Source organism: Olea europaea, unplaced genomic scaffold (assembly GCF_002742605.1).
Source record: "Olea europaea var. sylvestris unplaced genomic scaffold, O_europaea_v1 scaffold2417, whole genome shotgun sequence".
Lineage (NCBI taxonomy): Eukaryota > Viridiplantae > Streptophyta > Magnoliopsida > Lamiales > Oleaceae > Olea > Olea europaea.
The window spans coordinates 6,404-8,865 of NW_019242345.1; the positions used below are offsets into that span (position 1 = coordinate 6,404).

The 2,462-nt window shown below is 35.7% G+C and overlaps 1 protein-coding gene across 1 annotated transcript; it reads right to left on the minus strand.

Annotated features, from left to right (window-relative positions):
* Positions 1-219: 219 nt before the first annotated feature.
* LOC111382023 lies at positions 220-2,027 on the minus strand. Its single transcript, XM_023005883.1, has 7 exons — positions 1,877-2,027; positions 1,596-1,785; positions 1,377-1,512; positions 1,108-1,319; positions 1,032-1,050; positions 847-972; positions 220-663 (listed from the first exon to the last, which is right to left on the minus strand). Exons 1-7 carry the CDS (start codon positions 2,025-2,027, stop codon positions 220-222), a joined length of 1,278 nt encoding a protein of 425 aa, XP_022861651.1.
* Between the last annotated feature and the right edge of the window lie 435 nt (positions 2,028-2,462).

The window sequence follows — 2,462 nt, forward strand, 5'->3', positions numbered from 1 at the left end:
TTTAATAGGGTAAACAGAATTATCATCATTAGGGCATTTTATGAAATTATAAATATTGAATTTAGCAATTTTATCATCAAATTCCATAGTAAATGTGTCATCATGAACATTTATCTTAGTTTTGGATGTCCTTAAGAATGGTCTTCCTAGCAAAATGGGGGTAGTTTGATCATTATTACCCATATCAAGACATAAAAATAAGCGGGAAAAATCAAATCATTACAAAAGAATATCCTCAACTAAACCCTTAGGATAGGCATTAGATTTATCAGCTAGTTGGATCACAACACCAATTTTATTTAAAGGTCTAAGTTTCAAAGAAGCGTATATAGAATATGGCATGACATTAATAGAAGCTCTTGAATCTATCATGGCTTTTTCAAAGTTAGTGTCGCCTATTGTACAAGGAATAGTTAACATACCTGGGTCTGTGAACTTCGTGGGGATTTTTCTTTGAATAATTGCAGAGACATTCTTCCTAATGTTTACCTTTTCACATCCCTTGAGTTTTTGTTTCCTCTTACTATTGCAAAAATATTTCAAAAATTTAGCATAACGAGGTATTTGTTTAATAGCATCTATAAGTGGAATATGTATCTCGCATCTACCAAAAGTATCATAAAGCTTGCGATCAAGTTCATCTTTTCTATATCCTACTAAATCCTGAGGGAAAGGGAGTACCGGTTTATAAACAGAAAGAGGTGGAAACTTATGCTTATGTATGCCATTGTCGTTGGGAATACTCTTCTCTTAAAGGACATCTTTCTCCTTTTCCTACTCCAACGATATAGGGGTTGCCCTTGGAATTTCAACTTCCTTACCACTCCTCAACAAGATTGCACTTACATTTTTCCTTGGATTGACCATTGTTTGAGAGGGTAATTTTCCCGAACCTTGTGTTTTCAGCCTGTTGATTGCGGTTGCCATTTGACCCATTTGATTTTCCAAACTTTTAATACTTCTCCTTGTTTCCTGTTGGAATTACAAAGTGTTAGTAGCAAGAGACTTAAGAATATCTTCTAAAGGCATACCCGAACTTGAAGTTTGGTCCTGTTATTATCTAGAAGGATATGGCTGCTTGAATTGTGGGAAGTTTGATTGATTCACTTGTTGATTCCCATGCTAAGATTTGAATGATCCATCCATCCTGGATTGTAGATGTTCGAGTAAGGATTATAATTTCTTTGTGGTTGTCCAGGAAAGCTGCCTACTGTATTAACTTGTTTATCTTTTTGGAGAGTTAGGCACATGCCAGTTGGATGTCCTGCCACCGAGCAAATTCCACATGCCTTCGTCGTTTGCATATTACCTACAGCCATCTGACGAACAAGATAAGTTAGACTCACAAGTTGTTATTCAAGAGATAAAACATTTACCTCATTAACATGTCTACAAGGAGCGTCGAGTCTAGTGTCAAATTGTTGAGAGTTGGCTGCCATGTTTGCAATCAAATTCCTCGCGCCCTCAGGAGTTTCATCCACCAACACTCCTCCACTTGCAGCATCAACCATACTTTGTTCCATGGGTAGAAGGCATTCATAGAAATATTGGATGAGAAGTGTTCACTGATTTGATAATGGGGGCAACTTGCACACAGTTTCTTGAAACGCTCCCAATATTCATGTAGAGATTCCCTGTTGTCCTGCCTCACTTCACAAATTTCTTTTTTAATATTTGCTGCCCTTGAAGCTGGAAAATATTTTTCTAAGAACATCATCTTCATTTCCTCCCATGTTGTGACACTTCTAGATTGTAGATAGTAGAACCAGTCCTTAGCTGAATCCTCTAGAGAGAATGGAAAGGCTCTCAGTTTAATTTGCTCTTCAATTACCCGCAAACCACGTGGAATTCCTTCAAATGTTTATGGGATCTTCACCTGCAAGACCATGAAAGGTGGGCAATAGATGTATTAGTCTGGATTTTAATTCAAAAGTAGTATTAGCATCTAAATTAGGGAAAGTTATGCATAAGGGTTGTTGATGCAAATTTGGAGCTGCAAGCTCTTTCAAGGTTTGATTCCTAGCCATTCCTATCCTCAACCTGCGCAAAGTTCTTTTTATTTATGAATCGTACTACAAATCACCTTGGTTAGAGGATCGAGTTATGGGTATAAACAATCAAGAAATCAAAAAGAAAGAAGAGAAAAAACTAAACGAAACAAAATAACAAAATAAATGATTTTTTTTTTTTGAAAACAGAAAATAATAAAACAAATAAAAAGCACAAAAATAAACTAAATCACTCCCCAGCAACGGCGCCAAAATTTGGCGTGATGTCGCAAGCACCCAAAAATAATAAAACCTACACTTCCAAAAAATGTATGCAGTAGTGGAAGTAAGGATCGTTATCACGAAAAGTGATTAGTCTAATTTTATGCAATGTTAACAATAACAGGAGGTTTTGTTTGTGAAGAAATCAATTCTAACTAAAAACAATGTAATTTAATAAATTGGATTAAATCA

Bases quoted from the DNA above. Each gene is read 5' to 3' on its own strand.
- LOC111382023 (XM_023005883.1), bottom strand. From the start codon at position 2,027: ATGGCTAGGAATCAAACCTTGAAAGAGCTTGCAGCTCCAAATTTGCAT. The intron at 1,320-1,376 runs GTAAATGTTTTA...CTTGTTCGTCAG, and splicing joins CTTGTAGACATGTTAATGAG to ATGGCTGTAGGTAATATGCA. The intron at 664-846 runs GTAAGTGCAATC...CCTTTCCCTCAG, and splicing joins TGGTCAATCCAAGGAAAAAT to GATTTAGTAGGATATAGAAA.